The sequence below is a fragment of the Aquila chrysaetos genome, chromosome 5, assembly GCF_900496995.4.
Source record: "Aquila chrysaetos chrysaetos chromosome 5, bAquChr1.4, whole genome shotgun sequence".
In the NCBI taxonomy this organism is placed as follows: domain Eukaryota; kingdom Metazoa; phylum Chordata; class Aves; order Accipitriformes; family Accipitridae; genus Aquila; species Aquila chrysaetos.
In genome coordinates, this window is record NC_044008.1 from 3,485,170 (window position 1) to 3,508,337 (window position 23,168).

At 45.8% G+C, this 23,168-nt stretch overlaps 1 protein-coding gene across 3 annotated transcripts in view; it reads left to right on the top strand.

The window, feature by feature from the left end:
* The window catches only part of PLXNA4 (plexin A4), a 462,053-nt gene extending 443,041 nt beyond the window's left edge, over nt 1-19,012 (top strand). For all 3 annotated transcript variants that reach the window (XM_030015469.2, XM_030015470.1, XM_030015471.1), the window contains 3 exons: nt 1,098-1,310; nt 11,003-11,153; nt 11,904-19,012. In XM_030015469.2, the coding sequence (XP_029871329.1) occupies nt 1,098-1,310; nt 11,003-11,153; nt 11,904-11,999 (460 nt within the window). In that variant the 3' untranslated portion in view covers nt 12,000-19,012. The remainder of the gene's footprint in view (nt 1-1,097; nt 1,311-11,002; nt 11,154-11,903) is intronic.
* The last annotated feature ends 4,156 nt before the right edge of the window (nt 19,013-23,168 follow it).

The following is a 23,168-nucleotide window of genomic DNA, read 5'->3' on the forward strand; positions in this document are numbered from 1 at the left end:
GGACATGCTAAACTGCCTGCTGTTACCCAAAACGTATTGGATTTGGAGATGAATTTTTTATGGTGCTGTGAACACATGGGGGTAATGAGCAAATGGGAGGAACTGGGGAGTTTAGCCTGAACATCAGGTGAATTTGTTAAGCTGAAGAACAACCTCCTCTTGGGAAGGTGCACACACTGAAGGTAGACTTAACGGTCTACCTGACAGAGAGACAAGAGTTTGACTCTGTGATCAGTGACACATCTCAGCTCCTAGGCCATACGAATGGCTCTGCCCTGACAAAAAGGCTTGAGGCAAAGGCTGGAGGTAGTTACCTCAGGGCATCTCATACAAATGAACTGTTCTTTTGAGAAAAAGTGGGGGGAAGAAGGGCTTTGGATTGCAATTGAAATAACATTTCCTTGGTTAGGGCAGATATATTTTCATTTCAAAGGGTTCAACGCTTGTTTCCCAGTTCCATTTTTCCTCTTGAGGCAACAGGGTTTTCCCTGTCACGTAATGACTGCTTCTTGCCCGGTGTGCTGGGATCATATGCGGACTTGGGCTTGAGATGTGGAGTGTGACAGGGCATGGTATCCGCAGCACACAGTGAACGCCAGTAACACTCCTAGTCTTAACCTGGGAGCCATATCTACCTCTCTTCCCATGGGGTTGCTACGAGGGCTAAAAGCCAAGTCCTTCAATGACAAATGTTCATCATAAGTTTTGCTGATGCAATGCCTATCCTCAGCTGATGAAGCAGCCAACAGCTGCGACTTTACATTGCAACCTAACGTAGAGAAGTTCGGAATCATTTTCATCACCTCGATTATACTCCCATTAATTTATGTGCAAGTTCAATAAGATGGCATTAACTTTAAGACTGACAAAATCTGGCTTGTAAGGATAACAGGGACAAAAGCCACTCTCGAGGTGACTCCACTGCTGTCCCTAGAGTCCTGTAGGGGAGGAATTTATTGTATATCAGAGCTTATCTCAGAATCCTTATCTCCACACCATGATCTTTGATTCCCATCCACCATTTACCATTGTAAACTCCCACAGCAAAGCCTGTGAATCGTGCACTGACTGACTTACCTCTCCCACCCCTCTTGCAGCCTGCCGTTACGGTTCTGGGTTAACATGATCAAGAACCCGCAGTTTGTCTTCGACATTCACAAGAATAGCATCACAGATGCCTGCCTCTCTGTAGTGGCTCAGACTTTCATGGACTCCTGTTCGACCTCAGAGCATCGTCTGGGCAAAGACTCACCCTCCAACAAGCTTCTCTACGCCAAGGACATCCCCAGCTACAAGAACTGGGTGGAAAGGTGAGCTTTAGCTCTAGAAATAGGAATGACATAAGGAAGTGATGCAAGGCCCTGCTTCATGGATGGAGGTAGGAGGCATCATCAGTATTGCTTTTGCTAGCTGCCTCTGGGCTTTTTTTCTTTGGTTGTTGCCTAAGTAGAAAGTTCCGTGTTAGCCTTTTATTCCCACGTGTCTTGCAGCAGAGTTGGAAATTTAATTAGAGGTGTGAACTGAAGGTGTTTGCCATCATTGTTTCTCTTGAGGAGAAACTGTTGAGAAGAGATAGAGGGAGGAAGGAAGGGGAGGTGATGTGTTTGAGCCCTGTGAAGTACGTGGGCTTCTAAGTCTTTCCACATAGACCAGAAGCGGTTTGCTGTTCTCAGCATCGTTGTGACATTCCCCATGCTGCCTAGATCCCAAGGGTCATACAATTATCTTCCCTTATTCCGAGTCCAGTAGCTTTCCTTGGAGGCTCTTCTGTGCTTTGAATGAGACACCATAAGATTGACAGGCTGGTGTCTGAAGTTCTGCAGGCATTTTCTGAAAGGTCAGAGGTCTTTCCAAGCATTTTATCCATATCTGCAAGACCTGTAGCTGTACTGTTCAATCTACTGCACTGCAGGTCAGTGTCTAGCAAAGCTACTCTACAGGGAATACAACCAAGACAACTATTTCTGCAGTATATAAGGGCTTCAGTTTCTGTAAAATTTTCCGCAGGACAAACAAATAACACATCTTGCACTCTATTCAGCAGGATCCTGTCTGCTGGAGCAAGCCTTGCAGAAGTTGATCTGTGCTTTGTTTTCCAGTATGCTACGCTTGTTTGGCGTTATTGACAGGTTTGGGAACTGCACAGATGGAGAATGATTACTACTCTGTAAATACAAAAATGGGTTTATCTTACAGATCATTTCTGTGCAATGCCATCCAGTTTTAAGCAATGATTTGTCCGGATGACTTCATAGGTACTGTCTAAAATTGATACCATGTCAGGCAGGTTATATGAGACCTCTACTACTGTAGGCACACTGCACTGTAAACCACTGAACTTCCTTTGGTGGGGATGGTTTTCTTTCATTTTGTGAAAGGAGAGCACGGCTGATCAAAGAGCTCTGTCTCCTAGTCGGCATGAGGTGACTTTTTTTACAATAATGCGCTGGTTGGTCTCTGATTTGTCTGGACAATTATTTTTAGACGTGGTTAAACACTTCTGCAAATGTGGTTTCTAGGCAACCTGTAAGGCTCTTACAAGCTACCTTGCTTAATTATGACCTACTTCTGATACTGTGTCCAAGTTTCTTAGTATGTATTGAGGTTGATTGCTGGATTGATCTGGATAGGGGGAAAGAGGTGTTTGAGATTCATTTAGAATTTAAGTTTGCACCAACAGTGACCCAAAGGTGTCATACTCTAGTGACGCTTTTTTTCTCCATCTTTGGAGATGGTACATTTGAGTGACAAACTGAGGTACGTAGGTGGAGAACAGGGTATTTCCTCATGCAACACCTTTTTTTTTCTGGATAAACAGAAGGCGGCAGTTTCCATTTTGTTTTTCCAGTATTAATTTCACTTTACAACTTTTTGGAGCTAAATCCTGTTGCCCAGTGGTCTTCAGCAATAGGTGCTGCATTTCCCTGGAAGTTTTCCCAAACAACTGGGTTTGCAAACGAGGTACATAACACCTCCTGCTGCTAGTAAACAGCACTGGATTTCTGTGCCCAGCATGTGCTGGGTTGTTATCTGCACTGATGTCTGACAACATCAACTGAAGCCCAAGGGGAGGCTGCAGGTTTTGGAATATGGTTAGAGCTTCTGCCCTGCTTATATTTTTGTGTGTCAAGTCCACTGACTCAAGGCAGTGGCACCTGGATGCTGTGGTAGATCAAAGGAAAAACATATCAAGAATGAATAAAATATAATTTCAATTCTACCCTGAGTTAATGAATTCCTTTTCTCCATTCTGCGACTGTACTTTGAGGGAGTTATTCCAAATCCAAATGCTTCTAGTACTGGTTGGAGCTATTTCTGTAGTCAGCATCAGCTGGAGATGGCATCCTTCAAGACCACTAGATTTCTTCAAAGAGTAAATCATAAGATAAAAAGATTTTCAGTTGGGGAGTTTAAGAAGCCATTGAGTAAGTCAGAAGAACCTGAAATCAAACGAACTTCTTTGATGAGGAAGAAACTATAAGAGGGCAATTAAGCAGTGGAAGATTGTAACCCAACTTGAAGGCACTTTGGAGTCAAGACATGCTCCTGACTTTTAACAGGTCTGTTGAAATGGTAGCTGAGCTGGGTTACTCCAAACCATCCCTTTGCAACTGCTGGTTTCTCAGTGTGGAGTGTGCCTTTAGGACTCACAAAACTCAAAGCAGGTAATGACCTTGGCGTAAGAAGCAGGCATAGGTCAAAGTACGTTCCTCCAATCCTTCAGAGATTAGTCTTCCACCTCTTTAGGTTGTGAATGTATGTTAGGAAGGGAATAACTACAGATTCTGGCCTGACCAATGGTCTACCTCCACATAGCAGTCAACTGGGAGTTTGATTTCAACAGTCCTTTTTTAACACTATTGGAAGCTGAGGTGGACTCTGCCTGCTGAAACAATCCCGCTGAGAAATCCTGACTTTTGGGGAAAACCAGGTACAGCATTCAAACTGCACACCCAGGGCTCTTTCACTGTAAAAACGCACAGCTAAAAAGTATCTAGGTGCAGCCACAACTTGGGTTTCCTGCAGCAGCAGATGAGGCCTGACTGAGGCAGGAGAATTAACCCAGGAAATGGGGACAGGCTATTTGGCTTTTGTTGAAGCCATGAAGAGTCAGACTATAGTTCTAAGACAAGGTGGAGGCTTTTCAGTTATCATTATATGAGTCTATTCAAAAAAGAGGAAAAGAATGGGAACGGTAGACCAGATTCTCATCTGACTTCTGTTAGTAAAACTCCATAGGCTTTGCTGAATTTACATTAGAGCAGCTTCAGATCTGCATCTTTTCAAGTTTACTTCAAATGTCCCCTTTGAGCCTAGAAATCTGGAGAATTTGGGAGCATTTGATGCAATCCCCAAGCAATACAAAGGGGAGCCTGTTCTAATTGGGACTGTCTCATTAGCATTCAACACCACACTGAAAAGATGACAAAGGGCTGTGGCTGACCTTTCATTTCTCTCCATGCTGCCAAGCTTATGATAACACTTGTTTGAACTTCATTAACACCATTTAATTGCCTGCATCGCAATCAATACGATGTTTCCCTACCGAAGCCTGGCATGGAGGCAGGGATGTGGGAGACTGAAAAGGGGCAGAGCACAAAAATCAGAAGCCAAAGAGTTTTTCCATTGCACACTGGTGCCCCAAATACCTGCAGTGCTGCAAGGAGAAGAACTGGTGCTTTTTTCTCATCCCTGCAGGGACTTGGTCTCCTTTTGGCTGTTTATTGTGCATTAAAAATAGCCCCTCAAAGAAAATCTGAAGGTCAGTGGAGACATTGCAAGTATTCTTAACACCTTGAGAATCTCCCAGTGAAGGCCATTCAAAATAGGCTTGCCAGGTTCTGGACTAAAAGAGGTTTAAAGTGACCTGATCTGTGGGATACAGAATTATAACATCTGCAGTTTATTATGTTAACCTGGGTACAAACCTGACCTAGCAGTTGGTACCCAGGTCCTGGGTCTGTGATCTCATCTATTTCCTTTTCCTGAAGCAACTATGATTTGCGTGGTTTTAGCCTTTAGATGTCGAGGTCTTAAGCTTGTTAGAAATTGCTGTGGGAGTGTGTTTGGAGTATGCAAAACAGATAGTCTGTACCCATTGGGGACCTAACCTATATAACTTGGCAGCCTGTGTTTTCAGGACTCTCTGGTCAATAGATGGTCTCTTCCAGTGCACTGCTTGTGATGTCTGTTGGCCACTTGGCAGCTAGTTTTAGAAAGAAATTGGACTAGTTCAGTAGACTAAAGATTATAAGCTGCATGCACCCTAACATTGTAAGTTACTGAGGTTTTAAACAGAAACATTGGGGTGACTCCAAGGGCTTTAAAAGAGAGCATCAAATGACAGGTGCAAATCCCAGCTCTACTTTAAAAAATGCAGTCTTCTGTGTCTCTTTTCCCTGCCAGAAAGAAGGCTCAAGATATAGCATACCAAGGGTCAAGGGAGGGGGTGTTGTCAGTAGAGATAATAAAAACTGGTGGTGGAAGGGGCCTCAGGAGGTCAAGCCGAGGAGCTCCTGCCTCAGGGCAGGATCAGCTCTGTCTAAAGCCTTCCTGACAGATGCTTCTCTACCCCTTTCTTAAAGGCCTCCAACGACAGAGCCTCTGCTCTCCTCAGGGAATCCATTCCTGCGCTTCCCTGTCCTTCCCATCAGAGTGTTTTCCCTGATGGCCAGCCAAAATCTCCCTGGCTGTAATTAAAGCCCATGCCATCTCATTGCATCCCCAGGGGCAGGGGGTACAGCTCATTCCCTGCCTCTCAGCTGCAGCTTTTGGTGTATCTTAAGACTGTTTGCTTGCCTTTCTTCACTTTTAGTCTCCGAAAAACTCCTGATGTTTTCTCATCGCAGTAACATGCTGTTCCTACATAGTGCGGTTTTCAGCAGGCAAGATGAAAATGCGTCTATACGTAGAGGACACAGCCTCAGAGCCACACATCCTCTGCACTGAGATGATGCTGGATGGTTTCTTCTACCAGAGAAACTACCTGTGCACCGATTCACTCTTCAGCCATTGACTCAGTGCTGCCTGGCTATTCTCTACCATTTATTCTGAGATGAAAAGCAGCAGGGAAGCCATGCACATGCAAAATAAAATCATTGCCCTAGCTAGGGGATGCATACACAGACAGAATCATTCCCTCAAGCTCTTCAAGGCAAATCTCTGGAAGAACTGACAGGTCTTCAGCTAACTTTGGGGCCGGTACCTTTTGCTTAGCTGTCATGCTATTACTGCCAAAGTCCAATTAGTGTCCCAACAGCCTGGCCTTGAACCTCTCTCCAAAATAGGATCAGTCTGGGCTAACAGAGTCTTGCGGCTGCCTGTAGCTGAATCAGCACAAACACAAACTTTGCAGCTCAGACGCCTCCCAGGAAACTAAAACTGCCGTGCAGAGTGAACAGAAGAACTGACAGCATGTCCTTGCATTGCTTCTCTTCGTCCCATAAAAGAGCTGGCTGCTAGGTTGTTCCCAAGCTTTCCTTCAGCCCTTCTCTGCTACAGCAGTCCCTTATATCCCTTTCATACATCTCTTCCTCCTTCAGTGGTCTGGATACAGCCGGCTATTGCATAACCCTAATTATGTTATTGCTGTAATTGCGTCTGCCGTCTGCAGCACATGGATTCGTTACAAGCTTTTCATATGCTAAAATGATTATTAATGAGTGCAGTCCCAACCCAGCTACGACACAACAACAGCCATGACAAAAAGATCTTTTGGAAGGCAATTAGCTCCATGCTAAGCTGCCTAAACCACGGCAGCGCTGGAAAATTTCAGACTGGAGAGGAAGCACTGGCAATACAGCTTTTCTCTTCTCTTTTGATGAGTTAATGAGTTACTGAGTGGCAGCAGGCACAGTCATTCTTGTGAAACAGCTCCGCTAAAGAGCCTTTCCTGGTTGGTACTGAAGGCAAGAGCATTTACCCCTGGCTAAACAGAGGGCAAGATGTATTCCCAGGTCAGTGTTGTATTGCCTTCCTTAGTAAAACAAAACAAAACAAGGCAAAACAAAGACAACCCAGGGAAAGAGGAGGATGTGAAAGGAACAAGAACAATTATTATTTGAGAATAAGAGGGAGCACTCCTGTATACTGGTGCATCTAAAATCTTTCCCCATACAACAGTGGCAGTGGATGGTCTCATGGGCTCTCCTGTTCAAGCCAGGCTGGGGTAAGTTGCTCTGCTAATGATACTTTTGAAGTCACATCCTATGGTCTAATAATCCTCACATCCTCTGAGCTGCTGATATGCCTGAGTGGTGGATTTACGCAAATTTCTAGGAGGTTTTATTGTTTCTGAAGTCTAATGAACAAATTTCCCACCACATCAGAGAATGCACAGCCTTGAGAACTCAGGCTCCTCCTGTGATTCAGGGGAAACTCAAGCAGGTAAGGCAGGATCTTTTGATATGCATCTAAGGATCTTCTGGAAATAGCTGGGAAAGGATCCACTGGAGGTAACTGAAACTGGAGTACAGAAGAGGTAGCAAATCCGCAGTACCAGGTCAGCGAGCGGTGCACATCTGACCACGTAGTCACCGTCTTCTGCTTTGGACTCTCAGTCTTGAACCTTTGGAGGCAGGCTAAGCTAGATTTGCTGCTTTGCTACTTTTCTGTCTCGTTCAGCGGGAATCTGGTTTAGTCTTGTATTCCCAACCTCCTGCTGAGTAATGCAGCCTCTGGGGCTGTGGAAGTATGAGTCAACGAGCTGTCCATGGCTCGGGTGAGATCTGGTGGCCCTCAGCTTAGGGCTGCTCACAGGTGCAGCATGGTGAAAGAGTATCTTACTCCCCTGCATTGCTTCACCATTCCGCTATGGTGTAAGCAAGAGCTGTCAGGTGCAGGGGCGAAGGGAAGCAGCGCACAGGCAGCCTCGCAAATGCTGGCAGTGAAAATGTAAGGACCTCTGGGATTTGGTGACAGCTTCATAGTGGGTTTGAAGACGTTAGGGGTATGCAAATGGCAAAAAGACCCTAAGTACCTCTGAGGATCTGGGCTCAAATAGAAAGTAGAGACTCAGCAGGGATGTTGTCATCTCCCTGCTAGGATGCTTTAATGTACACATTCATCATTTCTTTAGATAGCGCAATGATGGCTTCATTAGAAATATTTCTGTATAAATAAGTCATTCGGCCATGGCAGAGTTCTGATGGAATGATATTATATGTCTTCTCTCTGTACCAGCAGCTAGGTTTGATTATTGGTACATGCTTTTTTTCCCCTTCTTTTTCTTTTATTTTTCCTGTTAAACACTTCCACAATATCTTGGTTTGCAGTCTTAGTGGGAGATGTCTGCTGAGGTGTGTGATGGACAGGGAACTGGGTCCGGGGGAGACCAGGACACTTTGGTATGGTGGTGGGTAATGGCCCGTGAACCCAGAACACCGAGATCACAGCTTGAGAGTCTGTCACGGCTGGAGAGGTCTCCAAGCCCTGAAACTCAGATTCTTGCATCCTGTCCTTCGCTCCAGGGAACATTGCCTGTTGCTTTTCATTGTTCAGATGAGTCATGGCAGTGTTATGCTGCTGGGAAAATATCTCTGCAGGGCTGGAAATGCACTGGGGAGCTTTCAGACCCTTGTGAGTCTCAGACTCAGGAGAGCGTTGCTACCAGGTGAAAGGGAGACAGGGCAAACTTGGAGAAGCAGACGGTACGTGTGTCTGTGTTTCACTTTTTGGAAGCACCCTATCCCTACACCCACTATCCTGCCACCATTTGATGACTAGCTGAACCAGAGAGGAAAAGGAGCATTTCAAGTGGTGGCCAGAGCCAGACTGGCAAATACAACACAGTGCCTCTGCTTTCCTCCGCCAGCCTCATTTATTTTTGCTGTGATGTAATCCCCTTCACTTTTCATTTCGCCCAGCAGGAGGGTGCCTATGCAATATTAATGAGGAGCTGGGCTCTTCTCCATGGGCTCTTCCTAGGCACCATAAATCAATGCATTTCACTGCATTGCAGGCTGTTTTTCCCCACAAGTCTATGAACTGTGCTGGTTGCACATGGATGTAGTTTTCTCTGGGTGCCAAGGCACACCTTGCCTTTTGGCCATAAGACTCCTTGTTTCTCAGCAATGCGCTTTGGCTCTGAGGAGCCTGAAATAGTACTGTCATTGATGCCACCAGTTCCTGATGCTTTCTCTTGTCAGAAGTCCATGTAGCACATGTCTGATTTTGTCCAGCTGCTGACACTGAGATCTGTTTGAGTTTTTCTGGGAGTGGCAAAGGTCTAGAAATATTTGTTCATCCTGCTCACCATCTTCTCCTGGAGGTAGTTCTGCAGGACAGGTCCTCACAGGATTTCTAGATGCCTGCTTTCCTCATAGACAACAGTTCAGGTCCACTTGGGGATTGAGGGTTAGGCAGAGTGTAAAGCAAAATCAAGCCCAGACAACTCATCACTGGAGTACTGGGAGTGGGCGATATTTAGATGAAGGGACTGAGTTAGACTAGGACTTTTGGCTGGTCCTGAGCCCAGAAGACAAGATGCTAGGACTCCAGGGAGAGTAATGTTATGCGTACTGAAAGTTGCTGTAAAGTTAGTGAGGTTTGCATGAGTTTTTATGATGAGCCAGAGTCTAGCTCTGGAAGCAGTCAGGCTAGAAGACTAGGCGTAGAGCTGGGAGAAGGACCTCTGCCTCTTATGCCTTTCTCTCCCAAGGGTTACATCAACCCGCCTCTGCAAAACCAGGGTAGCAACTGAGACCAACCCTTTGCAATAAATCCAGATGGGAGTGTGGGGCACACAACCAGACTGAGCAAAACTGAAGCCTTCTGGTGTGGAAGGGTTTCCTCCCAATTCTCTTGCACTGTGCTGTCTTTCATAGGAAACTTCAGCAGCTGCTTGTCTTGCTCTGTCATAGAGAGTATTTTCCCACTTGTGTGTCTGAAGGATCCTTATCTTACAGCACTTCAGTGTCCAATTTCTCTGCAGTGGAAAACAGCCTCCATCTCAGCAGGTGTCTCAACGCTGTTTACAGGACACCTGTCAGCTCTTTTGGCTCCCCGTCCCCTCTGCCTCCTAATTATAAAATTGTGGATTGCTGCAGCTATGGGCTTTTTTTCTTTTTTTTTTTTTTCCTTGTGCACAAAATGTCAAATTGCAGAAATTAAAAATGTAAATGATGGCGTCTAATTAACCAGTTGACAGCAGAGCACAGCTGCGAGTGACAGTGACTGATTACCTTCCGCAAACCTTGTCCTCCAAGACCTGCCTTACCCGGGGGACGAAGGACATCGAAAATAGCAACTTCCTTAAAGAGACATTGCTCTGCTGATGAAGCCTGATGGGCATGGTTCTGGGGGATCCACATTCTATGGATAAAGCCCCAGTCCTCTTGAGCTCAAGGGGAATGGCGTTGAGACCTACAGAAAGCAGATTTTCCCCAGTCAGAGTGGGGATGGGAATGTTGAAGCCTGTTGCCACAAACTGACATCAGGCCAGCTTAAAATCTGGGGCAAAAGGGAGATACTGAGTAGCAGAGAGTTGCTGGGATAGACTGGATTCAGTGGGGGAGGTGGATGATGTTAGCAATGGATGCAGATGTACTAGTGTGAATGGTGCAAGCAAGCATGCAAGGTTGGGTTTTTTTTCTATGGGAGTGAAATCCTGAGCTCTCAATGGACAGCGAGATCAATGGGACTTCTCTGTGGGATTAGAGGCAAGGCTCAAAGCCCTTGAAGGCCTGACAAAGGAATCCAGCATCAATAGGTACTGCCTACTTCTTTGATGGCATGGAGAGAGTTTACAGGATGCTCTTTGGGACTTCAGTCTCAGAATAGGGTTGAGTGAATACAACACATCTGGTATTCAGAAATAGTGCTTCAGTAATTTCCACTTTGGGTAAGTCATCTCCCTTGCTGTAAAAGAACATGACTGGGTATAGCACTGATGCACCAGAAGAGCCCGAGAGTGCTGAGTGTTCTTCGTCCTTATTGTTGTGGCTTTCATCTCTTGACTCCCTACTCTCTCCCCTCAAGAAAGACCTGTATTTCTCTCTCTCAGGTACTATTCAGACATCGCCAAAATGCCAGCAATCAGTGACCAGGACATGAATGCATACTTGGCTGAGCAGTCTCGCATGCATATGAACGAGTTCAACACTATGAGTGCGCTCTCAGAGATATACTCCTATGTTGGCAAGTACAGCGAGGAGGTAAGCGCCTCGGAGGGGGAAGAGCAGTTCTGCGGGACCATGGGACAGCCCACCCGTTCCCGGGGCCCAGCATGTGTCACAGATAACCTATCTTCATCCTGGCTCAGGGGATGATGGATTTACGGAATGAAAAGCAAGGCCTGGGGTCTGGAAAGGAAAGGTCTGGGTTTATTGGTCTCCCCAGTACTCTTCCATCTGGATCCCTGTTATTTTTGTCTCCTATTATTAGTCAATCAGATTTAGCTGCTTTGCAGTATTTGATGGTCAGATCTTAGCTTGCTACAGAGGATCCCTATGTGAGCTCTGCACCACACGTGGCCAAAAGTTATTTAAGTATATGTGCCCAGTGCCATTTGAGGTACCCTAAAGCACCCAAGAATTGTCCAGCAAGCATGACACAGGACTTTAAGGTTACCAGGATGGTTCTATGTGTTGAAGACCAGGTGAGACCTCTTAGGGCATCTCAAGTGGCATGGCAAGGTGGTGAATACAGCTACCAAATAACTGGTCTCCAAGATGAGAGTCCATTTGATTGGTTGCAATCTAGAGGTCTGCGTTTAGTCAGATCAACCCCAAACTGCCTGTCTAGTTCCCTGCTGGCTGACTGACCTGCTTTGCATGATCTAAGCTAAGCCTGGGACCTACCTTAGAGAAAGCTAACCCTCGTCTGCTGCTATAAGATGCTGGACTCAGTGCTTTTGGGAAAAAAAAAATAAAATCCCTATCACTTCTTTCTCTCTCCTTTTCCAGATTCTCGGAGCCCTTGATCAAGACGATCAGGCTGGGAAACAGAAACTTGCCTACAAACTTGAACAAGTCATAACCCTCATGAGCATAGACAGCTGAGAACTGTCCTGCCAGGGACACCCTGGGAGGGATAAACCAAGTCGTGCCTCACTCAAGATCATCATCTTTACCAAGTGCAAGTTTTGATCGGCTGTAAGCAGAGTCACCTGAACAGCACTCCTCTCTCTCTCTCTCTCTCATTTCTTTCTCTTTCAAAATCTATGGACAAAGTGACGAAGACCTAGGGGTTAAAAGAAAAGACTGCAGAGGAATCTTGGCTCTGGGGACATCAAGACATTCAGGTGGAGCTCTCCTTTTCACAGCTTCCCTTCTGCCTTTGCCCTAGAGAAAAACTATTACACACAAAAAGAACCCCCACGAACCCTCCCCCAACATCATATCATCACTCTGCAGATGGGAAATTGGGAGGTAACTTCTGTCATGCTGCTTTAACTGCCCTCCAAGGGCTTGTAGCCTCTGGAGCGGACATGGAATTGAACTCAGTATTACTAAAAGTCTCCCCAAGGGGAAGGCAGCCTGCCTGCAGGGATCCTGGAGGGCAGGAGTAAATCAAGATCCTCTCCTGCAGAGCCATTGCAACTCTATCTCTTGATAGTGACCCACTGGGAGAGGAACGCCAAGGCTCCCCGAAAAATGCCACAGCTCCGTCCAGAGTGGGACCATTGTGGCTCTTATCTGCCTGGGCAAACAGCAGTGTAGCTGCTCTCTTGGGGCAGGGGAAGGGTCAAGAAGGGAGGAGGAGACCAACACTCCCCTGCCCATGTGTTTCATATGGTTATTCTTATTTTTCAAAGAGACCTGTGTCCCCCTCCGTCTTTCCCATTGTGTCCTGTTGGTTGTAGCACTGCGGCAAAAATACTCTCTCTGCTCAGTGGCATCCTGTTGGTGGTGGTTCTGTTCCTTCTGGCAATGGACAGCACAGCATCTCCCTCGTTCCCACCTCAGCTTGGAAAGCAAGAACCACAAGTCTCATTTTTTTCCGGGCGAGGAGCTCATCCTCAAAAACCAACCAGAGGGATTTTTTTTTTTTTTTTAAAGCTGTTAGTCCTTTCCATTTTGTTTCCTCAACTGGAACAAAACTATTGTTTTCTCATGGTGGAATATCAGAAGGATACTGAAGGGCTTGCCATGAAGCAAGGTGGTACATGGGACTGATGGTAAAACCTTCCTTCAAAGCCACTCCTAAGAGGAGATGTCACCACACATTTTGGAAGGAAATCTTGGAGGAAATCCAAATGAAACACTGCAAAATATTCTTCTACCTAGATACCCCCAGCCGAACTGCATGTCTTCTAGAGGTCTCTGAACCACTGTGAACTCATCTGCCTTTTGGTGCCAACTCCTGGTCTTTCCTCTTCTCCATTTCTGGAACCAACAGACCATGCTGAAGGCACAGTTGCTGCCTGGGAAGGATTTGCTCTCTCTTTGCACTTCCTGTCCCTTCAGAGATCACTGTCACCACAGGACAATTGTTGGTGATTACCCTGTCCTATCCTCTGCTCAGCTCCTCCAGAAAAACCTCTCAACCTGTTTCATGGCCAGCCAAAGAGGACTGAGCTCCTGCATCTCTTCTGCATTTGGCTGTTTTGTTCATAGAGCTGCCAGCCTGGATAACACCATGGTTCAGTGTAGTGGGAGACCTTCAGGGTCTGGAGAACCTTGCATCTTGTACACCATGGAGGCAAGAGCTGGGTCTGCATTCATCTCACCAGAAATGAACAGAGCTCGCTAGCAGATGGAGGAGTGGCTTGATGCCACGGAGAATCAGCCCACATCCATCTCACACCATCCTCAGAGCTACAGCCTGGATCTACTTTGCACCTGGAGGGAGGAAGGGTAAAGACAGGGTGTGTAAATTGATTACAGAACGAGTGCATTTGGTTTTATTCATGCCTCTTGCTATCAAACCAGAACCTCTTCAGAGCGACGGATCATGAGTGCGTCTAATGGGGGATGTGGTGCAAACAGGAGTCAGTCAGCAAGTGGGTTTCGTTCAGCCAAGCAGATACACATGTAGGCAAGTCTTTCTAAAACCATTTAAAGAACAGCAGTCCAAAACTGGATGTGTCTGTGGGGAGAGTATCACAAGATTCATATTGAAACAGCAAACTTAGGGACACGTCTTGGTTTTAAAACCCCAGACATTTCTCTCTTGATTATAATTATTATTATTTTGTGCGTGCGTGTGTGTGTGTGTATCTGTGTGCGCGTGTGCGTTATTTCCTTTTTAATTTTGCTTGCTTTCTGTTTGATTGCTGAGCTGATGGACTCATCATGCACCTTATGGACATCTCAGCATTTTTTAAGAGGCCTGTGCATTGGGGATGATTTGGGTTTGGTTGGTTCTGCCATGGTTTTGTTGATCCATTTAGTAATGTCGGCGCATGTTCCAGATCCATTGATTATGGCTGTGAAAGTGGGGTGGAAGTCTCACCAGAGCCAGCAGTAAGAAAATTACAACAACAACACAAACACAATATTTTTTATAAGTACATAAAAAAGGAAAATTTAAAAAAAAAAAAAAAAAAGGAAGAAACCAAAGGTTTTGACAAACAAAGTGCCACAAAAGATAAATATGGACCCTATTGTCATGCCTTGTACTCACAGCTGGATGGTAGGAGTCTAAGGACAAATAGCTGGCTTGGAGGGAAGTTGTTATGAGTGATGGGCTATACTGCCTGGACATGCGCACATGAAAGGAAGAAGAAGCTGTTTTAAAAAAAAAAAAAAAAAATCAAAATGAACTGGTGTAATCCTGCACTGTTACTGAAGTCAGAGGAACACCACAGGGGAAATTTGAGACTCACCCTGTTTCTTTTTGATGTTTTCAGGGCTGTGTTTTTGTTTTATTATGGTTGTTTTCCATTGTTATTATTTTATTTCTTCTTGCCGGTACGGAGTTTCTCATCTGTAAAATATATATATATATATATATTTTTCAAGAAAAACTTGAACACCTCAGAGACACTGAGAATGAAATACTTAGGGGAGATGGGAAGCACCATGAGATTGGTGTCTTAACCCTTCCCAAGTTCCCATTTAGGCATTTCCGTTTTTTCTGCACCCTCTTCTTTCCCCCATCCCCAGGATTTGAAAGAAAATCTGTATTTTGCTTCTCTTTCATCCCCTCCTTATTTTTCTTTTTGTTTTTCTCTATTTGGTGTTTGAGCTGGTTTTGGTTTTCGCTTGGAAAATGTGCCAGAATCGTGATGTAAATGTGTGGGCTTCCTCCCCTGTCCCCTTCAGTGCCCTCCCCATTTCCAACCACCTTCCCAGCATCCCCCAGTCTATGAGAAGTCTTGGCATCTTTCTTCCCAGCCTGACCTGTTAAGCTAACTATTTCTTAAGTGCATGTAAAATACAACTAAAAACAAAGACACAAGCAGAACAATGAGCCCTACTACAACATGGATGTGTTCTTTTCCTCTTCCTTTGATTTGTTTCTCCCTGCCTCCCTTTCCACACTTGACCAAAAAATACCCAATTGGTGGTATTCCACACTGTTTTTCAAGCTACATAGAGAGAACTAGAACCAAAGTCCCTAGAAGTCAATGGACAGGCTCCTAATATCCAGAATATGCCAGATGATAGGCTGATCTTTATGGGTATTTCTCAAACACAGCAATCAAGACAATGAATGCTGACACTTGCAGCACCATCAGAAATGGGGAAAAGGAACTCCTGAGGACTCTCTGTGGTCTTACTGAGCTAAAATTATTTCTTTACTGCAGAGTTTGCTCTGGGACTTTGCACCTGGGTTAGAGAAACAAAAGGTGAACAGTTCCTCTGCAAACACATTGTGTCCTCCTGTGAGTGTACTCACCTATCAAGGACATAGTGATCTGAGACATAATCCGTCATGTCATGTGCTTTTGCATATTGAGCCTTCCAGTGAACACTGTTGTGGGAAAAGTTGTGTGTTATCTGGAAGAAGGTGTTAGAGATTGTTAATGCTTGAACAGACAGCACGGGAGAACTACCGAAAATGAGAAATGCAGCTGCCCAAGGGTACCTTCCTCTCTTAGCATGCCCCAGTCCTTCTCTTCCCATTCCTCATTCTGTTCTGAACATATCTGAAAGTTTGGTCCAATCCAGCATACAGCAGCCTTGTTCTGTTAGATAAGAGGGCTATGCCAATTTTCTCATCTGTAATTTTACCACTGCAGTTGTCTTATACTTCTTTGACACTGGACACCATAAAAAATTGTTATGACATGAAGATTTACCAGCAGAATTTTAGTTGGTATTTGCTTTAATTGAAAAGTGATTACCGAAGTTTCCAGATCTTGTGCATTAGCCCACGGGAAGGTATTTACCATGAAGGGAAAGAGACAGAGTAAATCACATAATCGTCATTGTTATTTTTAATAACGCTATTGAAGACTGATAGAGTTTTAAGAGTCCAGTGGCCAGTCTCACAGTTGAGTCAGCCAACACAAAAACTACACATTCCTTCCACATTTCCTAAAGTCCGGGATTCCTATGATGTGACAACCCAAGCACAAAACAGCTAATATCAAGAGGAAAATTGTTTAAAAGTAAGCCAAAACACAAAATGTAGATCTGACCTTCCCTGAGGCTTTAGTGAAGTGCTTTGGAAAGAGACACTATTATGTGGAAGACTCTTCCAAAGGAAGATTGGAAACCTGAAAGGACTGAGTCCCAGGGCTCCTAGTAGTGGGGCATACATTTGTGTGTCCACAAAGGACCCTTAAGTCCGAGGGCTATCTCACAGCAAACAGAAAAGTCTGGGCTGCTGGAGATGACCAGGACTACTCTCTCACATCACCAGGGTATCAGTAAAACAAGTAGTGCTTCACCATTCCCAGCAGCCTGTAGAAGAATTACTCATGAAGCAGATTCATTTGATAGTGTGGAGATATTGCTTGGCACTGTAAAAGGAATGAAAGGAAGAAAACTGGTCCTGCTTCCTAAACTCCTGAGACAGGCTCTAGTGTGTAAGAGTTTTGCTCCTCCATAGAAATCTGTTGTGGCCATTTCTGCAGGGGCCATTGCCGATGTGGGAAGATGCCGTGACCAGACAAGCACTTTGCTGGAACCCCATCAGTCCCAACAAGGTGTTTTTAGTCCCTTTCTTCTCCCTCATTCAGCATTTAGCTACAGAAGCCAGACAGAGGACGTGGTATGGAAATGTGCGTTGTGGTCCCACCAGGTTTGTGTTGGTTTTGGGTAGCTCACCAAAAATTGCATCCAGGAACCCAGTTTGCCTATCCCCCACCCTTGAATGGGGAAATCAGTATGAAAATTCAGCTCTTGAATCAGTGGTGTTGTTTAAACTCCTCTGAGCCTCTGATAACCTCCTCTTCCTGGGATGACCACGGGAGCCCAGGAATGAATCTCTTTCTGCAAACTAGAGAGCTATGATCATTTACATGATCATAGTAGATTGGTTCTATGTTGGCAGATGTCTCACCATGACAGCTGTCGGGTACAGAAGTATTGGCATAGCCTCAGTGATGCCAGGACAATTTGTTCTGTGCATCTGATGAGTAGTAAAAGAGTTGTCCTGCAGGGCAGGTGGAGGTCTCGGGATGTCCTAGCTCCTGCCATCCAAACTGGGTATGCTGTGGAGCAGGCAACTGATGAAGCAAGTGAACCTCACAACATGATGTGAACCTCAGCCTCCTGGCCATTCACAGCCTGAGTTTTCCTGCTTTGCACCCAATGCTGTTCCCATTTCAGAGTATCGTTTGGTCCATGGAGTGAGTCCTGCGGTTTTCCCTGACCTCTGCCACTGTGCAATGCCTCTTCCTCCAAAAAAGTTGTGTTGTCTTACAGGGGATAACCATTTTGCGGAGAATGCTTTGAAAATGGTGCTTGTCAACCATGTTTTATTTGGGCTGGCTCAGTTCACTACACCGTTAGAGAAGCACCCAAGGGGACACAGGATTACAGCAACAAACTAATTTGTAGAAAGATGTCAAAAAAAAAGAAAAAAAAAAAAAAAAGATTCATACTTGGAAAAAATAAAACCACCAAAAAAACCCCAGCAAGGATATAAAGCTGCTTAGTCTAATCAACCTGTCACGTGTGTGATTTCTGTTGTTGTCGTTGTTGTTTGTTCATTGGCTTTTTTTTGTGTTAATCTTCTGTTCTAAAAATGGAGAGTTTACCTCAAGAAATTCTTTCTGCTTGGAAACAAATCACCTCAAAGATGCTCGCAGCAGAGAGCAGTGTGCAGGGAAGCTCAGAAAAGTGAACCTGGGTGTGGAAAACAGGGGGAAAACCAGGGCATTTAGGCTCTTTCAGCATTCCCTTCTCTTGCTGGTGTGGTCTGGCATGGGTCCTTGACTCTGAAGGCAGCATTTCCCAGTAGGAGAAGTTGCTGTTCACTTTCAGATAGACTGAGGCACAAAAGCCAGTTAGAGAAATCAAGGCACATGCCCAGGCTTGCAGTCCTTTCTGAAGTATCTTAAGAGAAACTTGGTGTTATGTAAAATTTCTATGCTGCTCTTTCTCCAGTCCCTGGAGAAAACCCACTTTCCAGCCCAGAGTGGGATAAAGAAGCAGAGAGATTAGGTGCTAGCTAAATGCTCCCAGTGTTTTCCCCAAGGAATCAAGACGAGAGGCAACTGGATTATTTAACGTCACAAGACAGGCCCTTCCTAGTGTCTGACCCTGTGTCTTGGACATACACATGAGCCCAGAAGTCTCATTCTCTGTTTTGCTAAAGCTTCCACCTTAAATACAAAATCAATGTAAAGACATATCCTTTCACTACAGTGTTACTAACAGTCTCAAAGAGATGTCAAGACAGCATTAGAAAGGAGGTTGGGATCCTTTTTCTTAGGTTGTTGTTGTTGTTGGTTTGATTTTCTTTTGAATTGATCCTAGTTAAAAAATAAATAAAATCTATACTATTTAAATTGGAATCCCGTTGTTACTTGGTAAAGGCAAAGCTTCTGTACCTTTGTTATAATTAATTGTATACCTGTGTATGTAAATATAAGGCATTCCTATTTTGCAGTCCAGAACAAAAAAGAAAAAAAACCTATTTGTAATATAGAATAAAGTTTATTAAAAAAAATAAAGAAATAAAAATGCCCCAGGCTGTGATTGCTGTTTACTGTGGCCAAATGGAGCCGGAGAGAGGGAATTCAACTGAAGGAGACCATTTAAGTGCTCAAAGCAAGTCCACTTCACATTTACACCATAGGAGCCCTCTCCCAAGTTCAGGCTCTCCCACCATCCACAGTGCACGGTCTAGAGTTTCCTTAGTGCTCCGGAGAGTCAGCACACGTTGACATTTTGGACTTGGCTTCATACTCGTGCCCATGGGCTGGGCTGGTGAAGTGTGGTGGGAAGTGGATCCCAGCTGGGCAGACCCCAGCTACTTGTGCAGAAGGCAAAGGCTTGGGGATCAGCATTTTTATGTCAACAAATGACTGTGAAAAGCTTTCTTCTACCAGTCCACCCCTCCCTCTGTCCTTTCCTTCCTTCCTTCCTTCCTCCCCACCTGCTTTCTTTCTTTTTTGTCCTCTCTTTCTCTCTTTCTTCCTTTCCTTCTCACACAAAAACACATTTCTTGGACTGTTTGAAAATTTTTTGAGAGGTGGGATCCAGACAAGTTATTCCTTTCTCTCTGCCTTTGGGATGTCGTCAGCTGTGCATTTTGAAGATGATGGACAAACTCATGAATTCAGGGATGCTATTAAAAGAACCATGTCCTATGTCTCTTGAAAGGAAAGTCCTCACTGGGAGCCAGCCTCTGAATCCTTGGCCATTACATTAGGGGAGCAATCATCCCACTGGGTTTCAAACCTGGAAGAGTCATAGGTAGTCTTAGTAGACAAGCAAACACCCCAGCCCACTTGCTTCTCTGTCTCCTGGATGCCATGCCAGGCCTGAGGCTGCTGCTGGGGTAAGCCCTGCTTGCAGCACTCGTGGTTGGCCACGCAAAGAGGGAGAAATCTTCTGTCCTTAACATCCCTATCTTTGGCTGGAGGGAGAAGACGGATGTCTCTCCAAGGCAGAGAGAATGAAAAGCTGCCTATGGGCAGATCTGCAGTCCTCTCGCTGCCAGGCATGGTCTCTCTTCTCAGCATGGATGTTCAAGCTGAAGATGTTCCCCGGGCAGTGAGAAATGCAGCCTCCCTCCTTCCCGTCTCCTACCCCTGCTCTCCTCCCACACGTGGTGAGAAGGAACAGCTGATGGACACTCCAGTTTCTACATAGCTTAGCTTAAAGCAAGAGGGGAAAAATCTATTTTCCCTTTTCCATGCCTGCTCCCCAGCTACAGTGCTCTTATCTTACAATTATTTTCTTATGATACTGTCTTTTGAACGGCTGTTGCAAAGAGTAAATCTTTAATGAAGGAGGTCAGATTCCCTGGGACTGATGAGGAGCTTGGCCAAGCCCAGGCAGGGTTTGCACTGCCTTGACATGGGTCTGCATGGTTTAACATATCAACCTCATCCTGTTCCCGAAGGACAGCAAACTTGACCTGAGACACCTCAGCTGAAGGCAAACTGGAGATAAAAGATTCATAGGTGCTTTCCACTGACCCTGCTCTTGAAAAGCCAAACTGATCTAAGCAAAGCCAGGTCCCTTTGGAGGTAGAAGAGGGACACGGTGGTGGGGACTACTGAAACTGCCATCTTTCACAATTTGCCAGTCTCACAGCAATGAGACATGGGAGAGGAGATCAGAGCCCTGTACCTGCTACCTCCTCGTGTCCCGCATCCCCCAGCAGACTCGCAGCCAGCGCTGCACATAGCCACCAGCCCCCCTCTCCCCACAAAGCAGGGGAAAAGCTCTTATCCTCACTGTCGTCCCCAGAGCTGGGCACGTGGCATCAGCATCCTCACCAGCCTCCTCTGCCTGTGTATGGCCCCGGCATTTCCCACTGCTCCCCTTCTCCCAGCCAGCCCTGTGCCACTGCCCTCCATTTCACTCACCAGAGAGGAAAACAGAGTTGTTGTTGCATGCCTGGAGCCGGTGCAACTCCTGCCATGCTCCAAAGGGCTAAGCCTCTGTCACCCACCGAAGAATGAGACAGCTGGCAGGTTTTATGAGATTTGCAGACCACGGTGCCAATACAAGGCTTGTGGAAAGCAAACACCTTTTTGCTGAACTCAGTTCTGCAAGTCTCAGCTCAATGGAGAGCATGGAAAGGAAGTAAGAAAGTGGATTTCAAAAAGGAAAGGGATTCAAATGAATCTCTGACAGCTTTTGCAATAGGCTTCATCCTCATACCGCTTAGCAAGTGTCTGGGTACCTATAGATGAGCAGCATACATACACTGACAGACTGACCACATCCAGCCATGGAAATGAGACATCTCTGTCCAGCTGCTCCTCGGGACACAGCAGAGGAAAAGTCCTTGTCACCCCAAAGGGCTCACATCACTCTGCCAGCACGTCCCAGCAGCGGGTCAGACAGTCACAGCGGTGTGTTGCCTGTATAGGTATCACTCATCAGACCCCTCTGGGCAGCAGGGTGAATAACAGGAATTGATGCTGGAAAATTTTGTGTGCAAAGAAGTGCGTCAGAATTCAGCTATTCTGAATTATTAGTGTATTTAGGGAAGAAACCACAAAAGCATTTCTAAAGAGTTTGGGGCCTTTTTTAAACCTAAACTAAAATATCTTACAAAAGCTTCCTTCCAGACAAAGTGGTTGTACTTAACTTTTGCACAAAAGTAGTTTTAGGCTGAGTGTCTGCCAGACGTTGCATAAACAGAGGGAGAGTGTCCCTGTAGAAATAACAGCTTACATGTCAGGGAGACCAGACAGGAAAAGGAAGAGGTGGGGAGGAAACTGAGGCACGAAGAGGTGAAATAAATTGCCCACAACCACACAGCAGCTCAGAGGCAAAGCTAGGGTCTCTGCACCCTATTTTTGCCCAATACCAATCAACCCAGTCACTATTTTTGCAATTGGGCACAGCAGTGTATTGCATGTTTGTGAGAATCCATAGGGCAGGGCATGGTTGGGACCTACGCTGTGATCCTGTAGCTAAACCTCATATGTGATACGTACTGGACCACAGTTTCCTCTTGTCTTCGATGCCAAGGCTGGGAAACAACACAACAGCAACTATTACCACAAAACCACCCTTCCAAGCATTATATGGGGCTGCAATTACTTAGCACAGCCAAACAAACAGATTCCAGGCTTGTGGTAACTCCCTGTTGTTAGCTGTAAGCTCAAAATGTTTGCTTTCAAGGGGATTACATGTGTGGGCTCGCTACTACTTAGTGGAGAGTTTACCTACTGATTCAACGAGAGCTGCAAGAGTTAAGAGTGAGGAGGAAAACCTCTGACGTGGATATGTCTGCAACAGGACAGGGCATCAGTCTGGTTCCTGCTGGGACACTGGAGATCCCGAGACACCCTGGGTCGGGTCCTGTTGGCTGTGTCTGCAAGTGCATGACAGGGACAGCGCAACCGTGCTAGAGGCACCAGCCCCTTCTCCCAGTTTCAGCCTCTGAAATGCCTCTGTTTGGCTCCCAGATGGGTTAAGCTGGATATTCAAGGCCAACCAGTTATTAACAAAGCAGGCAGGAGCCATCTTTCCATCTCTTCACTAAGGTAATTGGTGTTTCTCTGTCCATGCTGGATTCTCCCACCCCCAAGCTACGGAAAAGAGGCATTTTCAAAACTTTTCTGCTTTTACTGTCCACGAGAGGTGATGTCTGTTTCCTGCATCTCAATCCATCCCCCCTTCAAGCTCCTCCACTGAGGAAACGGTGACCATTTGCTTCAGCTCTGTGACATCCCCAGTGTAAATAATATCCCCCACATGCCCCTCAAAAACCTGTCAGGGGCGAGGGCAGGGCAAAGCTAGGAGCCGGCCTGCAGCTCAGCTTCCCAAAGCAATCCCAGATGTCAGCAGAGAAGGACTATTTCCAACAACCTGGAGAGCATTCAATTTGCCTTTATTATTTCCTGGTTCCCTCACTCGCTTTCTGACACTTCACAGGTTCAGCTGCCTGCATCGTATTAAGCTGTTCCCCTCACCAGTCCCCCTCCGGGAGATTTTTCTCGTTCAGCAGAGCGTAACTCCAGCATCAGCTCTCTCGTGCCCACCGGAGATCACTTCTACAAGGGAACTGACAGGCTTGCCCTTCCTTGTGTTCAACCTCAGGCTCGTTGTCCTCGCCGAGGCAGGGAGAGCGATGGGAACCATAACTTTGAGTCACTTGCCCTGCAGAGAGCTGCTAGCTTCAGTACCAAGGTGTGCCAG